The sequence below is a fragment of the Cololabis saira genome, chromosome 23, assembly GCF_033807715.1.
Source record: "Cololabis saira isolate AMF1-May2022 chromosome 23, fColSai1.1, whole genome shotgun sequence".
Lineage (NCBI taxonomy): Eukaryota > Metazoa > Chordata > Actinopteri > Beloniformes > Belonidae > Cololabis > Cololabis saira.
Window position 1 is genome coordinate 35404850 of NC_084609.1, and position 21606 is coordinate 35426455.

The 21606-nt window shown below is 42.4% G+C and overlaps 1 protein-coding gene across 1 annotated transcript in view; it reads left to right on the plus strand.

Moving 5' to 3' along the window:
* The window catches only part of LOC133424323 (potassium voltage-gated channel subfamily D member 2-like), an 88097-nt gene extending 66661 nt beyond the window's left edge, over window positions 1-21436 (plus strand). Inside the window, exons 3-6 of the mRNA XM_061714845.1 lie at window positions 5165-5327; window positions 11674-11769; window positions 13260-13513; window positions 17188-21436. Of these exons, the coding sequence (XP_061570829.1) occupies window positions 5165-5327; window positions 11674-11769; window positions 13260-13513; window positions 17188-17365 (691 nt within the window). The 3' untranslated portion in view covers window positions 17366-21436. The remainder of the gene's footprint in view (window positions 1-5164; window positions 5328-11673; window positions 11770-13259; window positions 13514-17187) is intronic.
* The last annotated feature ends 170 nt before the right edge of the window (window positions 21437-21606 follow it).

Here is a 21606-nt window from a genome sequence, read left to right on the forward strand (position 1 = left end):
TCTCCGGTCCCGGCACCAGATTTTCCTCCAGCTTCTGTTTCCAGAATCATTGAGGACTTTATCCACCGTACACGATGAAGTTTACGATGAGGAACATTTGGCATCGTTGTCCCACGACCCACGTTTCTGCAGGCCGACCCGTTCTGAGGCCTCAGGGAGGGAACGCCACATGTCTGATGGGCAGGGAACTGGGCCCAGACCTGATGGATGTCTCACTCTGATGGATGTCTCACTCTGATGGATGTCTCACTCTGCTGTGATGTCTCACTCTGCCATTATGTCTCACTCTACCGTGATGTCTCACTCTACCGTGATGTCTCACTCTGATGGTTGTCTCACTCTGATGGATGTCTCACTCTGATGGTTGTCTCACTCTGATGGATGTCTCACTCTGATGGATGTCTCACTCTGATGGTTGTCTCACTCTGATGTCTCACTCTGATGGTTGTCTCACTCTGATGGATGTCTCACTCTGATGGATGTCTCACTCTGATGGATGTCTCACTCTGATGGATGTCTCACTCTGATGGATGTCTCACTCTGTCATGGATCCGTGGGCTGAAACTTTGATGAAGTTGCTTTGATCCGAACATTCAGCTCATGTCATCGTAGGAAGACGTCTCCTTCTTCAGGGGAGATTTAAATTCAGTCCTGTGTGTGTGTGTGTGTGTGTGTGTGTGTGTGTGTGTGTGTGTGTGTGTGTGTGTGTGTGTGTGTGTGTGTGTGTGTGTGTGTGTGTGTGTGTGTGTGTCTGTTTGTTCACTTTGGTCTCTGTTCAACAGATTAAGGAGCCAAAAGGCCTCAGTTTAATCATCACTGATCCAGCAACCCTGCAGCCGGCGCAATATAATCCACCTTAACACGCACACATATACACACACACACACACACACACACACACACACACACACACACACACACACACACACACACACACACACACACACACACACACACACACTCACACTCAGCAGCCTGCAGGTAGAAATGAAACATCCTCCTCCATGTTTATCGTCGTCTCAAGTCTGCACTCAAACATCTGGACACTCGGCTGCCAAATCTTCCTCTTCTGATCCAAAACAGCTGAAAACATGTTTTTATTTTGTATTCACAACTGAAAACAACAAACTCCTCCGACGTTTCTGATCGTTAAGAACAATATTACAGTTTCAGCTGCGGAGGGTCGGAAGTATGTAAGACTAGGTCCAGAGGCTAGACTAGACCTGGCTGGTTCTGGTTCTGGTCATTACCTCGGGGGCGGTTACCTGGACAGGTGAGATAAATCAGAATGGATGGGGGCGGAGTCTCCACTTATTACCTGTCAGCAGCAAATTAATTAGCTGAACAAACAGCCCTCAGGAGCTGTTTGTGAGGGGGGAGTTCCCAGCATGCACTGCAGGGCTGCTGTTTAACGGTTAGAAAACACGCTGAGTGTTTCTGCAGCTGCTCTGGTTCAGTGTCTGAGGTCCGGTTCAGGGGAACCACCCGGTCCGGTGGAGCTGGTTCATTTATTTATTCATTTATTTATTTATTTATTTATTTATTTATTTATTTATTTATTTATTCATTCAGGGAATATTTTTATTGACAACTAACCTCTTCCCACACTTGTAAAAGTTGCCAAAAACGCCTATCCAAGGCGTACCTAAAGTAAATTGAAAGCTATTCTTGAACCGTTTAAAGTACATGGATGGTTCTGGTCTCTTTTGAAAGGTAACACTCTGAAGTTTTTTCTCCAACTGTCAGATCTATCACTGTAACTGCTACTATAATTGAATAATCTAACTTTGAACACACTGAAATAGAAGGTTTTTATTTCAGCCGGAAATTATTTTCGTAATCAGATGTCTGCAGATGAGTGAATCTGTTACTTATTAGCTGGAAAACACAATGGGACCAAAGCCTGAAGCCTTATCTAGTGCAACATCAAATTTGATAAAAATAGCACAGAAAATGAGTATTTAACACTTGTTTTTGTCAGACTATGTCTAGGCGTTTCCAAAATTGGCCATTGGGAGACGCTCAGTTTTGCTCACTGAAAGTTTTCAGACTGCGCTCAGCGCTCAGGCTGCGGGTTTTTATACAGACCCCGTGGTGTCATACGTCGTTGTATTCAGGATCTGGATGAGTTACCTGCTATATGCTTAGGTGAAATGTAGTGTAAAGATATTTATTTATTGATATTGTAGGAGCCGCATTTTTGTTCTTTAATAGCAAAATATTAAGGCCCCGTTTACACGGAGCAAAAACGGTGGTGTTTTCATGCGTTTTGGCCGTTCGTTTACACGAAAACAAAGCTCAAAGTCACCAAAAACGATCATTACTGAAAACTTCGGCCAAAGTGGAGATTTGCAAAAACTCCGTCTTCACGTTTGCTTGTAAACGGAGGGAAACGGACATTTAGGCTTCAGAACGTCACATTATGCAACAGAAACGTCACCAGCGTCATTTGTGCAACCTGTGTTTACAATTTGTTTGTAACCGTCAATATTTTCTTGTATTTTACCTGTTTTATATTCTAAAGTCACACTTAAAAGTAACTCCACTTCTCTGTCACTCCAAACGAAAGACTCTTGTTCCGTCTTGGAAGTAACTGGCAGTCAAGGCTGATTTATGGTTCTGCGTTACACCAACGCAGAGCCTACGGTGTAGGTTACGCGGCGGCGTAGGCTACGCCGTTGATTTAACGCGGAACCATATTATTCAGGTTTCACACGTGTCATTTGTTGAGGTTTTTTTCCAGGATTCTGATTGGCTAGCATGATTTTATCTTCTCGTTACACTGCCCCCTGCAGGTTTGGCTGCTCATAGCACCTTAACAGCGTATTTATAAGGGTTCGTGTAAAAATGATATTTTTCAAAACGTAGAGGGGGAAATATCTGTTTTTGTAAATATCCGGCTATATGTAATCGTGGCCTAAGTGTGCGCCTTCCTCCCTCCTCAGGTGGGGAGGACGGCGCTAGTCTTTAAGTTGGTGGTTTGACGTATGACGGGAAAGGCAGGTACAGCAGCGAAACCGTCATTGACCGCAGCTTCAGGATCAGCAGGGGAATGGGACCCTCTGACAACCACTGTTAAAACCCAAGGACTCTAATTGCATCTTTATTTAAAGTTTGTCATTTTTACAATAGAGTCTAGGCATCAGTGAATCACAACGCTCTTTGGATTTATGTAAAGGACAGCTGGGAGTCTGACAAACTGCGTAAGCCTTTCCATGTGGTAAAACGATAAGAAAGAATGGACTGAATGTGTTGAAAGAAAACTCATCATTAGATTTTTGCCACTACAGATATTTATTGTTATTTTATTCTTTTTTTTTCTGTTTTAGTTTTTAAATTAGTTTTTAGTTTGTACTCTGAGTGTCGTCTGCACAATAATTCCTTAATGTACCTTAACAAATGTACAAATGGCAAATAAACTTTCTAATCTTATTTAAACCAGTCTGAGAGCAAAACTAAGCATTAATCTGCAGTTCAGTTGATCAGCGTCTTAAAACGAGTTTAATAGTGTGAAATAGTCCTGTAATGTTCTTGAAACAAGATTTTTTACTTTCTTAGAACTGATGGATGTCCCTATTACACCACACACACACACACACACACACACACACACACACACACACACACACACACACACACACACACACACATCTGGACCCTAGTGGTCTGTAGAGGAACTTCTACTTCTGGTTCCAGATCAGAACCTGTCTTGTAAGAGTCAGTTGTTCTCCAGAACCAGTTTTCCAGCACTCCCCAGTTCCTGTCTCTGTAGTCTTGGTTCTGGTCTTAGTTCCAGTCTAGAACCATGTAAGAACTTCTCTGATCTTGTGTTTGTCTCCAAGTCCCCGGTCCGGGTCCGGGTCCGGGTCCGGAACCACCTGAGCTCATACCCCCCCACCATTTTTAGCCCAGACTGGGTCAGGTGGACAGAACCGGACCAGGGGCGGGTCTTTGGCTCCACCAAGCGGCCGCCGGCGGAACTGCAGCTGGAGCTGCTGAGATTTTTATTTTTTAGCACCAAATCTTTTAAGTTCATTTGGGTATTATTATTATTATTATTATTATTATTATTATTATTATTATTATTATTATTATTATTATTATTATTATTAAATACATATTTTATTTATCTAGGGAGCTTTATTTTGTTTTGCCACAGAGACTTTTATTTTGTAATATTAACTTTTATATCCTATTTGGATTTTTAGTTTGTAATAGCACATGTATTTTATTTTTGGACATATTTAAATTTTTTTATTTCACTCATACTTCATTCAGGAGGCTTTGATTTTAGCAATTATTATTTATGACTGAGTATTTACAGTTATTTTTACCTTATATCAAGTTTATTTATATAAAGGGGACTTTTATTTTGTAATGCCACACATACCTCGGCACTGTTTTCTGCTGATTGTCTCAAAATCTCATGAGATTTTTATTTTGTAATACCAAATCATTTGGTTAACATTACTATTATTGTTATAAAATAACTATTTTATTTATCTAGGGATCTTTATTTAGTTTTGCCACAGTTCATTATTTCAGGAGACTTTTTTTTTGTAATATTGCTTTTATTACAAGTAACTTTTACATCTTATTTGGATTTTTAGTTTGTAATACCACATCTATTTTATCTTAGACATACTTATATTTTTTATTTCACCTATAATTCATTAAGGAGGCTTTGATTTTAAAAAGTATTATTTATGACTGAGTATTTTTACTTTATATCAAGTTTATTTATATCAAAGGGACTTTTATTTTGTAATGTAATGTTATTTTTCACATGGATTCATTAATAGTGATGTTTATGCTAAACTGCAGCTCCTCTCAGGACGTGGAGCTGCCGCCTCGGCGCCGTTTTCTGCTGATCGTCTGGAAAAGTTGATGTTTAGTTGAGTCATCAGGCGTCAGTCAGACTCCTTATTCATAGACGACGGCGTTTGTGGACCGAGGCCTCGGGTTGTGACCTCGGGGACGTCCGGGAATACAGATGAAGCTCACAATTAAATCAAAAAGTCATTAAAAATTTAAAAAACATTAAAAAGTCTGAACTTTAGGGATGAAATCGTTCTACCTGATAAAGAACCAGACGGAGGGACGTTTCAGTGTCGTCTGGGGACCAAACCCAGCCTGTCTCTGACCTCTGACCTCTGACCCCCAGGTACGGCGACATGGTGCCCAAGACCATCATGGGGAAGATCTTCGGCTCCATCTGCTCCCTGAGCGGCGTGCTGGTCATCGCGCTGCCGGTGCCGGTCATCGTGTCCAACTTCAGCCGGATCTACCACCAGAGCCAGCGGGCCGAGAAGAGGCGGGCGCAGAAGGTGAGCAGCGGCGCCGCCAGCTAGCTCTTAGGCCCCGGTTACACGTAGCAAAAACGGTGGTGTTTTCATGCGTTTTGGCCGTTCGTTTACACGAAAACGAAGCTCAAAGTCGCCAAAAATGATAATTTCTGAAAACTCCAGCCAAAGTGGAGATTTGCAAAAAACTCATTCTTCACGTTTACTTGTAAACGGAAGGAAACGGACATTTAGGCTTCAGAACGTCACATTATGCAACAGAAACGTCCCCAGCGTCATGAGTGCGACCTGTGTTTACAATTAGTTTGGCCACCGTCAATATTTTCTTGTGTTTTACCTGTTTTATATTCTAAAGTCACACTTAAAAGTAACTCCACTTCTCTGTCACTCCAAACAAAAGACTCTCGTTCATCTTGGAAGTAACTGGAAGTTTCACGTGTCATTTGTTGGTGTTTTTTTCCAGGATTCTGATTGGCTAGCATGACTTTATCTTCTCGTTACACTGCCCCCTGTAGGTTTGGCTGCTCATAGCACCATAACAGATATTCATGCGGGTTTGTGTAAACGAGGATATTTTTCAAAACATAGAGGGGGAAATATCAGTTTTTGTAAATACCCGGCTATGTGTAAACGTGGCCTTACAAACACCAGGAAACTTGACCACATTACACCCGTCATGAAACCGCTACACTGGCTCCCAGAGTTTAAAATCTTCCTGCTGGTCTACAAAGACCTGAATGGTCTTAGCATTTATGCTTGTGCTAATTGGGTTTGTCAGTAATGACGCAACCGAAGGCTAGGTGGCACCGTCAGCTGCAGCGCTAGAGACAATAATGCTAAACGAAAAGGAAGACCGAATGGTCTGAATGGTCTTGGACCAGAATCCATGCTGGATCTGTTGGTTCCTATGAAGCTCCCAGACCCCTGAGGTTCATCTGGATCTGGTTTGTTGTGGTTCCCAAGAACCAGAACCAAGCAAGATGAGGCAGCGTTCAGTTATTCTGCTCCTCACCGGTGGAACAAACTTCCTGTAGACCTGAGGTCTGCTGCAACTGTAGATCCTTTAAATCAGGATAAAAACATTACTGTTTAATTAAATACGTACCTGCTGTACTCTACTGCCCTTACTGCCTAACAACTTGTGCTTTATATTATTTTACCTCTTTTCTTATTATTTTATTTCATTTTATTTGTTATTTACTGTTTAATTGTGTCCTGCTGCTTTTTACCGAAGAGTATTAGGGGCAGGCAGGAGAAAAAATATTTGAGAGGGGAAGATTTTTTTTATTATGCACTTCGAGAAAAAAGTTGAAATGTCGAGATTAATGTTGAAATACAATTTCAAGAATATAGTCGAAATTTCGCCTTTTTTCCCAACATTTCAACTTTATTCACGAAATTTCTACTTTTTTCTTGAAATTGTACTTCAACATTAATCTCGACATTTCAACTTTTTTCTCAACATTTTGACTTTTTCTCGACATTTCAACTTTATTCACGAAATTTTGACTTTTTTCTCAACATTTCGACTTTTTTCTCGATATTGTACTTCAACATTAATCTCAACATTTTGACTCTTTTCTCGACATTTCGACTTTTTTCTCGAAGTGCATAATGAAAAAAAATCTTCCTCTTCTAAAATATCATTTTTATTTTTATCCTGCCTGGCCCTCATACTCTTCCGTAGTTTCTAATGTTGATGTAGAGCACTTTGAATTACCTTGTGTTGAATTGTGCTATACGGATAAACTTGCCTTGCCTTAAACGCTGGGCCGTTTCATGCTCCGTTCAGGCGCTCCACGTTGTCATGGTTACCACGTGAAGCTGGATGCTAAAGCCGGACGCCAGCATCTCCAAAGACCCACAAACGCACAACAACGAGAAGCTGTGTGCGTGTGTGGGTCTTTGTTTATTTACAAATGGCAGCATCAACTCACAGGAGAGCCGGGAGGAAGCAGCGGCGTCCAGCCTCCACTTCCTCCCAGCAGCATCGCTCCAGCTCCCGGGTTGTTCCTGTTTATCCCTCCGGGACGCAAGCAGAGGGATGGAAAGTTACCGGGAGGAAGCTCGGAACCCGGCAGGAACAGTCCAGCATGTTTATCTGATTAACAGCTTCATGTTTCATCCAGCAGAATAAGTCCTCCGGCTCAAGATGTCCAGTATTCCTTGTGTCGTTGATCATTTACAGGTTTATCAACAGTATTTGAACTGACCAAATCAAAACTGAACAAATAAGAGGATAAATGAATCCCCAAATAAACAGAACATATAAATATATCCTTGAGTTGATATAGTTTAATGAATAAATGTTTTAAATTCAGATCTGAAATCTTCCAAAGAACTACTTCTACTAATTTCATTGGACTTTTATTTTGTAATGTCAACATTTTTGCTACTTTTACTTTTCATTTTAAATTACTTTATTGTCTTTATTGTTTTATAATGTCACACTTTCTGCAGCTGACTTATAGTTGTATTAAATACAATTATTTCGTTTTTTTGGAGGCTTTTATTTTGTAATGTATTATTTATGGTGTTTTTTATTTCATGATAACGTCACAAGATTTTTATTTTGTAATACAGAATCTTTTAAATTAATTTGGTTAAAGTTATTATTATTATAAAATAACTATTTTATTTATCTAGGAATTTTTATTTTGTTTTGCCACAGTTCATTATTTCAGGAGATTATTTTGTAATATTAACTTTTACATTTTATTTGGAATTTTAGTTTGTAATACCACATCTATTTTATTTTGGACATACTTTGTAATTTATTTTTATTTTGTAATATCACACGTAATTTTTCAGGTGGTTGTTAATTTGTGATGCTGCAGATAATTATTTAAGGAGGCTTTTATTTTGTAATGTAGTCATTATTTTTAGTTATTTTTATTGTAGAAGACAAATATTTATTGTACAAAGTGACTTTTAACTTGCAATGCTACTTTTTTTTTCATTTATTTAATGGTAACGTTATATCTATAACAATTTAAAATGACCCCCACATTAAATTAGAACAAATTTTACTCCAGAGATGCAGCTGAATACAAAAGTTTAAACACAGTTTTGAAAAAGACACCAACCTTTCTTCCACTTATGACGGTTAAATTGGCTCACAGGAAGTCGACTTTGGCCTTAAAAAGCTTGGAGAATTCAAACTGATGGTAAACTAACTAGCAACATCCATATACCTGTGCAAGGGCCTTATTGCATTGCATAATGGGAAAATCAAAAGAACTCAACCAGGAAAAGAATCATCAGAGGTCTGGTTCATCTTTGGCTATATATCATATACAAATGTTATATGAATATCCCAGATGCCAGAAGGTCCCACATTCATCCGTCCAGACAATAATATACAGTAGAAACAGCTAGCATACCTGTACAGAGGGGAATACCTTCCATGTCCCAGAAATTAACGAGATTTAGTCCGAAATGTGCTAAAAGATGCCGACTGAACACAGTATGAGTTGATGATTATCAACAGTAAAACGCAGATTGAGGTGGAACGCCACACAGCGAGAGAAAAGCCGCTGCTCCCAAACTACCATAAAAGTGCCAGATTACAGTTTACATCTGAATGAAGGATATTTGATCCTGGAAAACAAACCAACCCAAACTAAGATACATTTCTAAGATAAGAAAGGTGTCTGCGTCTTTTTCTGAGATGTATTTAAACGTTTGGTTGCAGCTGTTTCTAAAGTCGTACTGTGGTTGTTTTCGTGGTCATGAGGTCAAACTCTAAGCTCACTGGGGTCACGACGGGTCGGGCTGAACGGAAACCGTCTGTATGTGTCCACGAACAGAAAACCAGGCTCGCTACGATTAGCGCGGTGAAGAGCAGAGCGGCCGACGCGTATTTGCAGTTCAAATGCAGCCGGCAGCCGGTCGGGCCCGATGAGGAGGTAACCACGGAAACGCAGCCGTCACCACCGTGTGGCGCTGCCGATTCCAGCTCCGACTGCAGACTGCTGCTTGCTCTGGATGCGGGTCGGGCTGGTCCTGTCCCAGTGCGGCCGTTTCACTCACTTTTTATTTCATCGTGTCGTCTCTATCTGTTCTTGGTTCTGGTTCTGGTTCCTGGTTCAGCAGTGACACGTGTCTCCTCAAGAGCAAAAGCAGTCAGAGCTGCCAGGAGAGTAAAAAAACGTAACAATCACCTGGCAGTTGATCTGCAGCTCTAAAGGTCCGGTTTTTACGACCTATTCGGACCGGAGACCATTCAAATCTGACGAAACTGAAATCATGAAATGAAAACTGCTTCCTCAGGTTTGCTGGGGTTAAAGGTGAGATGTGACTGCTGAACTTCTGTGACTCATGATTAACCTTCTTCTCTCTCTTTAACACGTCTCCATGTCTGCAAACCCTTTCTTCTGTTTTGGTGCAGTAAAAGAGACTAAATTCAGACCGCTGAGATACTGGTGGAGCCCCAATGGGGGCGGGGCTTAGTGACATAGTGATGGCTCCTCTCAGGTCAGGTGTTGGTTCATCCTCCACAGGTTTCTCAGGGTTTCTGTCCCTTTTACGGTAAAACATGAAACTGCACCTGGGAAACAGAACAACCGCTAACAACCACTAACTCACCTGTGCATGGGCTGGTCCTCAGGTGTGGGCGTGTCTAGCCCCTCCCACAGGAACGCTCTACATGTCTCCTCCTCCTGCATCGTGATGGGCCTTCCCATGAGGCTGAGCGGCCCGTTAATCAACCCTGGCAGCATGCGGGGGGAGGGGGGGGGGGGGTGATGTGACCCAGAGACCAGGAGGAACACACCTGAACTTTGCTGGGTTAAGATTTGAGGTGGATCACTGTGTTGCCCAGAGTCCCGTCACAGACAAAGTCTGTGCGGCGCGCAGAGAACATCATGGCCCAATTACCGTCATTTCCACTTCTTCTTCCTGTATCCAAATTCAAAACAAAATTTCTCTCACCTTCTTGTAAATCTTCTATCCCGGTACTTTCTACCGTCTACAAATGCAGAAATGTTCATATCCTTCATTACATTTATGAAGTGATTAGTCTCCTCCTGGTCTTGGTTTTTCCGTGTTTATAAGAACTTCCTGGACTCAAAAGACCAGGATTCCTTGTGAACAGAACATGTGCAGAAAACAAATTCATGTTCCGTTTGATGGGGATATTCCGTTTGGCGTTTACATGACCCAATATTCAGGTTTTAAAAGGAGTAACCCAGGGCTCATATTGGGGTTTTTAAAAAACGGAATATGAGCAAATCCCGGTTATTCAAAGGGGTTATTGGTGTTTACATGGCCGTGCAAAACCGGGTTATTGCTAATATTCGGGTTTTAAAAGGGTTATTGAGTGCATGTAAACGCAGTCAGTGTCTCAGAAGAACCTTGTGTCCTCTAAGAACTTTAGGTCCGTCAACTCTGTAGGTGGCAGGAATCCAGGATGCTTAGAAGGGTTTTTATGCACCAGACATTGGTTTTCCAGGATAGACTGTTAGAAAGTCCAGGACTCTTTTTCTTTTGGACTCTGGGGAAGACGGGGACTGAAATGTTCCTCTGGCACCGGGATTGGTCTCTGGTCTCTGGTTCTGTCCAACTGGGTCACATCTAGGGATGGGAATCGAGAACCGGTTCTTGTTGAGAACCGGTTCCCAGTGTTTCAATTCCTTGGAATCGTTTGCCTTTTTTGCAAACGATTCCCTTATCGATTCCAGTGGGCAACGTGCGCATTCGCGCCCAGCAAGAAAACATGGCGACAAAGCGGCATAAACGCTCGAAAGTTTGGTTATATTTTACCAAACAAGGACGACTTGCAATGTGGACATTTCAACAAAGGGAGGAAACAATAGCAACATGCAAAAATGTTGAACATGTTACTAGACATTCTTGTGTAATTGCCTCATTTGTTGTATTTAGTTAATTTCTACAGAAGAATATTTATTCTATTATTATTATTTTATATTTATTTTCAAAACAAATCGAGGAGCCCAAGTCTGGGGGCATCTTAAGACCTCACTGTTGACCTCACTTGTATTTTTTTGTTCAAAGATATAAAACAAAATTGATGCTAATCGACCTGTTTGTTCTCCTTTTTTCCAAATAAGAATCGATAAGAGAATCGTTAAACAGAATCGAAAATGGAGTCATAATTGGAAAAATCTTATCAATTCCCATCCCTATCATCCGGTCGGTTCGGGGCGACGCGAGCTGCAGAACTCTAACGCTCTGAATGAAATGAAGCTCGAACTGAAACAAGAAACTACGTAGTCGGGTGCGAGGGGCGTTCTGGCGGACGCTGGTGGGAATGTTTAACTGGCCCAGGTCCGGTCTCGGCCCGGTTCTGGGACGACCCCCCGTTGGGCCGCGGGTCAGATGATGGAACCTCTGTTTGTGTCTCCTACAGGCCTCCAAGGAAGCCGGGCAGGCGCTGGTCTGCAAGACCAACCCCAACTTCGACCTGCACCACCACCACCTGCTGAACTGCCTGGAGAAGACCACGGTGAGCCGGGCCCAGAACCACAGAACCCACACAGAACCACAGAACTACAGAACCACAGAACCCACACAGAACCACAGAACCCACACAGAACCACAGAACTACAGAACCACAGAACCCACACAGAACCACAGAACCCACACAGAACCACAGAACTACAGAACCACAGAACCCACACAGAACCACAGAACTACAGAACCACAGAACTACAGAACCACAGAACTACAGAACCACACAACCCACACAACCATATTTTCATGTTTCATCCTCAGCAGAACACAGAACATGTTGTCAGATGTTTGAACTGAAGAAATGAACCGTTTTGAACCGATGGCAGCAACACGTCTCAAAGGTTCCGGCCTAACATACACCTGGAAACCAGGACCGGTTCCGGAGGCCCGTTCTGATCTCATTCCGGACTGGAACTTCTCAACAGTCCTGGATCTTCTTGTTCATATTTTTCTGAACTGTTCAGTTCTGGATGGGAGCAGATGTTCTGATACCTTCAGAACTGATGTTCCAGCTGTTGGTTCTGCAGGAACCACAGGAACCCGAACCATCAGAGACTCTTGAACTGGAGAAAAATAAAAATAATATTTTTGAGGAGGAAGATTTTTTTTTCATTATGCACTTTAAAAAAAAGTCGAAATGTCGAGAAAAAGTCGAAATGTTGAGAAAAAAGGTGAAATTTCGACTTTATTCATGAAATTGTATTTCATCATTAATCTCAACATTTCAACTAATGATGAAATACAATTTCAAGAATAAAGTCGAAATTTCATGAATAAAGTCGAAATTTCACCTTTTTTCTCAACATTTCGACTTTTTTCTCAAAATTGTACTTGAACATTAATCTCAACTTTTTTCTCGACATTTCGACTTTTTTCTCGAAGTGCATAATAAAAGAAAATCTTCCCCTCTCAAATATTTTTTCTCCTGCATGGCCCTAATACTCTTCCCTACGTTAGAATCCCCGACGACGCATTTATAACCTTTTATGATAAATTCCTTTTAACAAAGCATTTTATCACTAAACAATGCTGTTGTTTGTTTTTTTTTCCCTAGTTGCTATTTTCAATAGTTTTTTTTCTCTTTTCTGCCATGTCTTGACTTTTTATCCCTTTATCTTGATTTTATTATTTCTGTTTCCTTTTAATCATCAAACTGTAGCACTTTGAGATTTTCAGTAATGTAAAGTGCATTATAAATAAAATGTATTATTATCATTATTATTTATCAGCTGGTTCCATGTTTTCGTTGGTTCTTCGTCCAAAGCGTCTCACTTGAATGTTACAATAAAGATCTGAAGACTCGTCCCGGACAAGCCCCTGACGTCGGGGCTCCTGGACTCGGGTTCTGGATTTCAGGTTCAGCCTCCTGTTGTCCGTTTCCCAGCATCCCTTGAGACGTGTTGCTGCCATCAGATTCAAAATGTGCGATTAAGGGAGTTTCAGCCGTCGTCATGGTAACCCTGTGACCTCGTGTTCCCCCAGAACCACGAGTTCGTGGACGAGAAGACATACGACCCGAGCTGCAGGGAGGTTCCCCTGCTGAAGCAGGCGTCCCGCTCTTCCTCCCTGTCCCTCTCCTCCTCCTCCTCCTCCTCGCCTCACGGCTTCTCCTGCTGCGGCCGGAAGAGGAGGAAGTCCTACAGCATCCCGAACGCCAACATCCCCCCCGCGGGCCTCCGGGGCGGCGTCCCGGAGCTCAGCACCATCCAGGTCCGGGAGCGGCCGCCCGGCAACAGGTGACGCAGTCAAGCCGCCGATTTATGTGTAGTAGCGGTCCAGTGTCAGCGTGGAGGTTCCTGGTGGACCCCTGTTGAAAAGAAACGATTTTCCGATTCCAAATCGATTCTCATATTAATTCCTAAAAATCGATTCATATCTCTAAAGATTGGTGTTTTTTCATCATTACATTACAACTTTTTTGTTTATGCCCAAAAAAGGAATGTTTTGTTGGACACAAGAATAACTGGTGCCATGTTTTTGCCTTTAAATATGTTTAAAGGTATGAAAACATTAAAGTTTTCAGTTACAATTGCATAAATTGTCTATATTTTATTACTTTATATACAGTCTTGGGATTACATTTGCATAAAATGCTAAAAACCAAATTCTCAAAACTTAAAAACCGAAATAGACCGAAAATGTAAAAAATTTAAACGGAACGTGGTAAAAAAAATAAACTGATTGCATACGTCTCTGTTTGCTGCCCTGGATCTGTTTGATAATTCTGCCCCATGATGTTTCTGCAAAGCATTCTGGGAGGTGATTGGTCCTTACAGCATCATTAGCTGCAATACTTGCCGTTGAATCTCAATATAATACTAGTATTCATATGTTGCAGAACCAGAGTCATATAATTCATGCAACAGCTCAAAAGACAGTTTTAATAACACTAACCCAAATCAATATCGGAATCAAATCAAATCTTGATAATCGATTCTGATTCTTAAGAATCGGAATCAAATCGATTCTTGACGTTTGAATTGATCCCCAGCCCTAGTTCCTGGTGGACCCGTTAGAGGTTCTGTGGGTCTCCTCGTGGTCCTGGAACAGTTTTATTCCCAAACACTGTTGCAGAGGTTCAGGGTCTTTGAGGAGGTTTCTGAGTCCTTGTAGAAGATGAAACCTTCTTCAGAGCGACCTCAGCGGTCCAGGTAGGTGTTTGGGATGCTGGAGTTCTCTCAGTATCCTTTCGGTTCCTACGGCAACAGTGGGGGCGTGTCTTTGTTTTTCTTTACTTCCTGGTTACTTGCATGTTGTGTTCTTGTTCTTGTGTCCTGATTAGTCATGAAAGCTCTGTCTCTCCTGACCGTGAGTTGGTTCCAGCGGGTCCAAGCTAAGGCTGGGTATTGTTAAGAACCTCACGATTCGATTCGATTCGATTTTCGATTTCGATTCTTGGCGGCGGCACAGCGGTCCGCTCTTGCGCCGCGGTAGCACATACACAAATGAATGAGATCGCTGGCGGCGGTCTGCGCTTTGCGCCATTTATGTGAAAGGGGCTTTACACATCACCCTACTTTTGTCCGTTTCTCGTGTTCCTTCTCTAAATGGGAATTCAAAATGAGTCCAAACGTCTGATCTGAAAGATTTTTCACTTGCCATCGTCGCCATTTTATTGTTGTTTGGTCGCGTGCAGCCACCGTCCACAAAATGAGAGGCTTTGCTTAACCCTTGTGCTGTCTTCGGGTCAAGGAAGGGAAGAAAGAAAGAAAGAAAGAAAGAAAGAAAGAAAGAAAGAAAGAAAGAAAGAAAGAAAGAAAGAAAGAAAGAAAGAAAGAAAGAAAGAAAGAAAGAAAGAAAGAAAGAAAGAAGGGAGAAAAGAAGGAAGGAAGGGAGAAAAGAAGGAAGGAAGGGAGAAAAGAAGGAAGGAAGGAAGGAAGGAAAGAAGGAAGGGAAAAAAGAAGGAAGGGAGGAAAGAAGGAAGGGAGAAAAAAGGGAAGGAAGGGAGAAAAGAAGGAAGGAAGGAAGGGAGGAAAGAAGGAAGGGAGAAAAGAAGGAAGCGAGGAAAGAAGGAAGGAAGGAAGGAAGGAAGGAAGGAAGGAAGGAAGGGAGGGAGGAAGGAAGGAAGGAAGGAAGGAAGGAAGGAAGGAAGGAAGGAAGGAAGGAAGGAAGGAAGGAAGGAAGGAAGGAAGGAAGGAAGGAAGGAAGGAAGGAAGGAAGGAAGGAAGGAAGGAAGGAAGGAAGGGAGAAAAGAAGGAAGCGAGGAAAGAAGGAAGGAAGGAAGGAAGGAAGGAAGGAAGGAAGGAAGGAAGGAAGGAAGGAAGGAAGGAAGGAAGGAAGGAAGGAAGGAAGGAAGGAAGGAAGGAAGGAAGGAAGGAAGGAAGGAAGGAAGGAAGGAAGGAAGGAAGGAAGGAAGGAAGGAAGGAAGGAAGGAAGGAAGGAAGGAAGGGAGAATTAGGTAATTTTGACCCGAAGACAGTACAAGGATAGTACATATTTTTACCCACCCCTAGTCCAAGCGGGTCCGAACAGGTCTGAGTTGGTCCTAGAACGGGCGAGCGTGTCCAAGAGGGTCCAAAGGGGGTACAAGGCGGTCCGAGATGGTCCGAGGGGAACGAGCGGGTCCAGGTGGGTCCCTAGTGGAGCTGGTAGAGGTTCTGTGGGTCTACTCGCGGTCTTGGAACAGTCTTTGAGAGTCTTTGAGGTTCCAACGGCAACAGTGGGGGCGTGTCTTTGTTTTTATTTACTTCCTGGTCAGTCGCACGTTGTGTTCCTGTAATTGTGATCTGATGAGAGCTCCATCTCCCCTGACCGCGGGGGGTCCGAGGGGGTCCCGGCGGGCCCGATGTGGACCGAGGGGGTCCCAGCGGGTCCCAGCGGGTCCCAGCGGGTCCCAGCAGCGCCGGTGCCAAACACAGACCAGTATCATAACACGGGGAACCATTGGTCACGTGACGGTCTGTTCCCAGGCGCCGTCAGACGGCAGGAATCCCGAGTATGTCCAGCTGCGAGGAGCCTGGGAACTTCTGACAGCTGGGGGACCGGACCGGTCCGGCAGCAGCGGTGCCAGCAGGACCGGCCCGCTGGGTTCCTCCAGGTGGCGAAGCAATAAGAAAATGTAGATCTTAAACCAGATCAGAGGACGGCGTAGGTCCAGTTAGAACTCGTTCATCAGAACACGGCCTCAGATGCTAGTCGGACCTCCGTGGCGTGTTCCTGAAACTGTTAGGGTTGGGGATCAATTCAAATGTCAAGAATCGATTCGATTCCAATTCTTAGATTCAGAATCGATTATCAAGATTTGATCCGATTCGATTCCGATATTGATTAGGGTTAGTGTTATTAAAACAGTTTTTTCAGCTGTTGCATGAATTATATGACTGTAGTTATGCAACATATTAATACTAGTATTATATTGAGATTCAACGGCAAGTATTAGCAGCTAATGAGGCTGTAAAGACCAATCACCTCCCAGAATGCTTTGCAGAAACATCGTGGGGCAGAATTATCAAACAGATCCAGGGCAGCAAACAGAGACGGATGAAATCGGTTTTAGTTTTTCCCACATTCCACTTCAATTTTTTCCATTTTTGGTCTATTTCGGTTTTTAATTTTTGAGAATTTGGTTTTTAGCATTTTATGCAAATGTAACCCCAAGACAGTATATAAAGTAATGAAATATAGACAATGTATGCAATTGTAATTGAAAACTTGAATGTTTTCATACCTTTGAACATATTTAAAGGCAAAAACATGGCACCAGTTATTCTGGTGTCCAACAAAACATTCCTTTTTTGGGCATAAACAAAAAAATACCAAAAGTTGTAATGCAATGATGAAAAAAAATCGATCTTTAGACATATGAATCAATTTTTAGGAATTAATACAAATTAGAATCGGAAAATCGATTTTTTCAACACAGTCCTAGAAACCGGTTCTTCACCCGTCCTTATCTCCTCTGTTTCTGCAGTCGCTCCACTCGTTCCAGCCTCAACGCCAAGTTTGAGGAGACGCTGCCTCTGAACAGCGAGCAGTCGTACCTGGGCGGCGCCAGCGGGCCCGGGTCGGCCGGCACCACGCCGGAGGACGAGTCGGCCGGCTCCACCGACTACTCGCAGGCCAACATCGTCCGGGTGTCTGCGCTCTAGACCCCCGGTCCTGGTGGACCTGGACCGGGTCCACACCGGCACTGACTCAAGCTCGGACTGCAGTTCTTCTTTCCTCTGTTTTCGTTTGTGAAGGATTTTATATTCGGCCCTCGCCGCCGGCGGATCATCGCATCATCATCCTTCGTTCTTCCAGATGTTTGACATCTCAGCAGCAGCAGACTTTCATCAGGCTGTATTTTATATTTCACTCCGATCCCGTTTCTCCATGTTGAGACTTAAACACCAGAAGCTGTCGCTAAGACCAAAAAAAATTACATAAAACGATGCAAAACGGGACCTTTTCTGCCCCGTTGAAGCTGAAGCTCTTCTGATTGGCCGATGTCTGGGAGCCTGCGGGGGAGGCGGTTGCCGTGGCAACACTCTGGCGCTTCCGAACGTACCGCCGTCGCACCTTAAACAACCAATCACACGTCTTCCTGCTCGCGACTCAAACAAGGTGCGGTCTCTGAAACTGCCCCGCCCCCCTTCTGTGATGTCATTGGCTGCGGCAAGTTGAGCTGTCGCGGTTTAATTCGCTGACGCTCGCGGCGAAGCGTCAAATTCCCGATCAACAACCTTCCAGAAGGCAGAGTTCAGCTCCGCAGGCCTGGAAGGGGGCCGACGCCGCCGCTCAGGACGCCCCGAGACGGCAAAGAGTCGTTAGAGAAGAAAACGAGCTACAGCGCAGCAGAAAGGAGCCCACACCGCCACCTGGTGGTCGGGGGTGGGATTACAGAGCGACGCCAGGGGGTCAAAGGTGCCTGGCGTTCTTGTGTTGAACCATGAATCAGGCTTAAATATGACCCGTCTGGAGTTTATGTGGTACAGAAGAGTATTAGGGCCAGGACGGAGAAAAATAAAAATAATATTTTAGAGGAGGAAGATTTTTTTTTTAATTATGAGAAAAAAGTCGAAATGTTGAGAAAAAAGTCGAAATGTCGAGAAAAAAGTCGAAATGTCAAGATTAATGTTGAAGTACAATTTTGGGAAAAAAGTCAAAATGTTGAGAAAAAAGTCGAAATGTCGAGATTAATGTTGATGTACAATTTCGAGAAAAAAGTCGCAATGTTGAGAAAAAAGTTGAAATGTTGAGAAAAAAGTTGAAATGTCGAGATTAATGTTGAAGTACAATTTCGAGAAAAAAGTCGAAATGTTGAGAAAAAGTCGAAATGTCGAGAAAAAGTCAAAATTTCGTGAATAAAGTCAAAATTTCGTGAATAAAGTTGAAATGTTGAGAGAAAAAAGTCGAAATGTTGAGAAAAAATTCGAAATGTTGAGATTAATGTTGAAGTACAATTTCAAGAAAAAAGTTGAAATGTTAAGAAAAAGTCGAAATGTTGAGAAAAAGTCGAAATGTCGAGAATAATGTTGAAGTACAGTTTCGAGAAAAAAGTCAAATGTACTTCAACTTTAGTGCACAACAAAAAAAAATCTTCCCCTCTCAAATAATTTTTCTCCTGCATGCCCCTAATACTCTAATATGACAAAAAAAACAAGCAAATAAACAAGACGCCAGAAATCCGTTCGTCTTTTTGTAAATGCGGGATTTTGTTGTATAAAGATGTACGTTTATATTCTTTCATCCGTCTCAGCCGGCGTTCAGGCTGGCGGTCGAAGAACCACAGAAACGGTTCTGGGTTTTTGCCAATGAATCTGATTGGGCGAAGCGTCCAGGTGAAGGGGGGCGTCTCCAGGGCGGCGTCTCCCAGCATGGCGTCGGCGTGTTTGAGTGCATGGGCTCGTGTGTTTGCATGCGGCTGATCCAGTCCGGGTTCTGGTCCCGACTCTGTAAATAATGTTTCTGTTCCTGTCCAATCCAATGCGTGTGGATGTTTAAAACCAGTCCAAACACGCCTGGCTGTAAAATAAATATTAAGATAAGTTTATCTGATTTAAATTGATCAGCTTCATGTTCAAACGGTAAAATTAGCAGATTAGCTAAATGCTGTTTCTTTCAATTGCCAACTTTTTTCTTTGTTCGGGGCTTTTTCAGAAAATATCAGATTCATGAAACCTTTCAGTGAAAAAACCCTTCAATTAGTGAAGTAACTAAATCATTCAAAGATGAGAAGCATGGCAGCTAATGCAGCATTAGCATTAACTGTACACCTACCGTAGCATTAGCTGTACAGGTAACATAGCATTAGCTGCACAGCTAATGTAGCATTAGTATCAGCTGTACAGCTAACATAGCATTAGCTGCACAGCTAATTTGGCATAAGCATTAGCTATACAGCTAATGCAACATTAGCATGAGCTGTACAGCTAACATAGCATTAGCTACATAGCTATAGCTAACGCAGCATTAGTATCTTTACAGCTAACACAGGATTAGCTGTGCAGCTAACGCAGACTTAGCATCAACTAATGCAGCATTAGCATGAACATTGGCTGTGCAGCTAACATGTTGTTGTTTTGTTGTTTTAATTTCGGTTATTTTTTAATTAAAAGATTACAGTTGTCAAGAAACCTTCCTTCTGAGGACACCACTCGAATATTCACCAACCTTTATTGTCTTCATATCTTCAGAAATGAACTGTTTGCTACCTTATGTGCACTGTTAGCTGCAGCTAACACAGTGTTAAAGATCAGTTTATCTGTAAAATTCGATCGTCTGTTTAATTTTTTATAATTGAAACGCAAAATCTGGATGTTGGAAGTTAACGTAATTCAACTGAAGTAAACTAGCTCCGATCAATAGTTTACGCAAATTTTAAAAGAAATCCTAACCTGATGAAGTTTAATGTGATTAAACATGATTTTTCTTTCTGGCAGATAGACGTCGGTTTTATGTCTTTATGATAAAACTCGCCGATACACTCGGCACTTGTACCTGATTGTGTTTATGCGCGGATTCAGTTAGCTCCAAGAACGCTTAAACGCTCCGTTTGTGAACAATCCTCGAATATTTTCTGTGATTTTGAAACGTTTGGAGATGAGCAGCATTAGCTTCTATGCTAATGTCAGCTCCTGAACATTTAGCATTCTTTTTTGGTTTTTAAACATTTTGAACTGTTTTATTTGACTGGTTTTGAACCCACGTCCTGTGTAGTTCCCAAACAACGCAGTATGTCTTAGCTAGCCTGTAGTACAGAGTAAAGTATTGATACTACTACATTGTGCTCCATGCTAGTAGCATCATATGCAGTTTAGAAATCGGCTTCAGTTTCCCGCCAAAACCAAAAATAATTTTTTTCTTTTAATATTTCAATGTTTTTATTTCCATGTTTTAAGTTTCTGATTTGAAATGTCACATGATTCAAACAATTCAACGTTGAGAAACGTCAAGGTTTCCCTGTAAACTGTATAGAATCCGGAGCTTGTTGTTTCCCGACGCCGACAAGGCTGCAGTCTGACGGACGAGTCGCCCGCCGGGATTCAAGCAGGAGTTTTGATACAGAGACTAAATACTTTGACCTAAAACTGAATCCGTGTGTTGGAGGGTCGAGGGTCGTGGTCATGACGGATCGCGTCCGGAGCGTCGGACGTTTGTGGACATTTACGTTGGAGCGACTCGCGTCAACCGTCAGCACAACAATCTCCCCTCGTTCCTGGTTTAAAGCACATTTATTTATTTATTTATTTATAAGGTAATAAAAGTTTCCCAGATCTGATGTTAACGAAGATGAGAATCCCTGCTAGCTAACTCCCATCATGCATCACTGCTTGACTGTATTGTATCTTTTACTTCTCTCTGTGTTCTGGTTTGGTAGAAATAGATGATACTTTGTGTTTCGGGGTTAAAGAGAAACATATTTTTGATGATTTCAGATGTGGATTATAGTTGTTGCTACATGAGCTGTTTGTTGTGGTGGTGAGCTCCTCCTTCCTCCTCTTCCTACTCTTCCTCTTCCTACTTCCTCCTCCTCCTCTTCATCCTCATGAGAACCTGTTTGACATTTCACGTGATACTTTTCTAAAGCGATGCAACATGCATGATTTCGGGGCGCACGGGGGAAGTGACGGACAGATTTGTGTGTAAATTATCTCGATGATCATTTTTGATTTTGATGAAATGTGAATAACTGAGATCGCCGCGACCCGAGACGCAAGTCACGACAATAAAACATGCTCCGATTATCAGCACTGGGCTCTGTTTTTATCCTGAAGCCTTCCTGATTGGTCCTGAGTCATTGGTCCGCCCCCGCCTCACTGTGATTGGTCCGGTATATATATCACACGTATATATATATATATATATATATATATATATATATATATATATATATATATATTACATA